This window comes from Phalaenopsis equestris, unplaced genomic scaffold, assembly GCF_001263595.1.
Source record: "Phalaenopsis equestris unplaced genomic scaffold, ASM126359v1 Scaffold000302, whole genome shotgun sequence".
NCBI classification, from domain to species: domain Eukaryota; kingdom Viridiplantae; phylum Streptophyta; class Magnoliopsida; order Asparagales; family Orchidaceae; genus Phalaenopsis; species Phalaenopsis equestris.
Window position 1 is genome coordinate 466,530 of NW_018164744.1, and position 1,809 is coordinate 468,338.

At 30.2% G+C, this 1,809-nt stretch overlaps 1 protein-coding gene across 2 annotated transcripts in view; it reads right to left on the minus strand.

Moving 5' to 3' along the window:
- Positions 1 to 1,809, minus strand: part of LOC110025557 (peroxisomal fatty acid beta-oxidation multifunctional protein-like) — a 51,249-nt gene that overhangs the window by 33,158 nt on the left and 16,282 nt on the right. For both annotated transcript variants that reach the window (XM_020726110.1, XM_020726111.1), the window contains exon 2: positions 976 to 1,047. In XM_020726110.1, the coding sequence (XP_020581769.1) occupies positions 976 to 1,047 (72 nt within the window). The remainder of the gene's footprint in view (positions 1 to 975; positions 1,048 to 1,809) is intronic.

Here is a 1,809-nt window from a genome sequence, read left to right on the forward strand (position 1 = left end):
ATATATATATATATCTCTTTGGGCTTGTCTCATCAAACTTCATTGTCTCGGCCATAGAGTTATTCAAAATAAAGTTTAGGAGACCTAAAAAAATGACTTTGTAAATGATATAAAACCACCAAACTTTGTTGAAGTGATTAAATTTTTGGTTATTATAGTTAAGAACTTAAGAAATGGCTGGGAATTGACTTGACAACAATTCTCTTAATAGAAGAGACACGTATCAAGCATTAATTGTTAATAGGTTTTGGATGGAAGTTAACAAAAATTGGATGATGATAATGATTGATACTTCGCTGAGTCATCATTTTAATAAAAGAGATGATCGTCAACAAAGCAACAAAAAAGATGAACATCATACATCAATGCCGAAAAAAATTAGAATTTAGCGTCCATTTGAGGCAGCTGCAGCTTATTAAAAAATAGTTGTGAAACAGCTGAATAAAAATCTGATGCTCAAAAAACTGTCGTTGCTATTATAAATTGTTTTTTTCTTAACTCAGACCGCAACTATAAAGTTGTCACCGCACCTAGCTAGGAGTCGTGGGAAAACGCAGATTTCAGTGACAGTTTTTTGAAAAAGCTATCAAAATATAATTTATCCAAACAAACAAAACTATGATACGGTGTCACACCACCACCGCATTATCGCCCCAACCGGATCCTTAGTCCTTCGCAAGAGTCAAATTGGGAGTTGTTGGCATTTGACTATTACTAAACCTATATCCTAGACGAATAATTAACGGATATCCAGTCAAAATCATGATGATAAATGAAGATTTGACTTTCATTATCCTAATAAATACCAGGGTGGGCCCCGCAATAGCTTAAATTACATCATATTTTTCTAATAAAAAAAAAATGTTATAAAACGCAATAAGCAAATATAAAAGCTAGCAACGACCAAGGAAATTCACCAGTCTGTTATAAAACGCAATAAGCAAATAAAAGCTAGCAACGACCAAGGAAATTCACCAGTCAATATGATGGCCTTGACTTCCTCCCTCCTCATCGCCTCCGCATACTTTTCCTTCAATCCCGCAATAACTGAGAGGAAGAAAACAAATCGGAAAAATTTACATACCTGCCACAGAAATCTTCATTTATTTACATATCTAACCCCTACAATTTAAAATTTAAATTTATCTGCAATTAGGGTTTTTTTTTAATTAGGATTTGATAAATCTTGTAATTTTTTATTTATTCCATCCGGATTAATCCTGAGCATCTTTTGATGTGATAGACATTAAATTTAAATTTTTATAAAGTTGACTCCTATTTAAACATTTAATTCATCTTTAATTATATTTAATAAATTCAATTTATTTAAATTAAATCGATATAAATTAATTTATTTACTTAATGACTTTAAAATTTTATATTTCAGCCACAGAAAATTTAAATATAATCTTCAAAATAAAATAAAATTTTGGATAATTCATGTATAAATTTTAACTTTAAGTGGTCTAAACCATAAATTTAAACATGATGCTCATAGCCCTTCGGTCAAAGAAAAAATATTACGTCAGGACTCCGAATTTAGAGCTACGTTCGGATTGTAGTAGTGTCGTGCTATAAGAATATTTTACCAGCATTATTTGTGAAAAATGAAGCGTTATTGAAATATTCTCCAGCTTTGCTTGATTTGGGGCTGTGTTATTTCAATAATAATATAGTAAAAATTGAAATAACACGAGAAATATGTCGAATAACATAGCCCCAAATCAAGTAAAGCAGATGAATATTTCAATACCCAGCAATCGAATAACACTTTATTTTTTATAAATAAAACTAATGAAATATTCATGT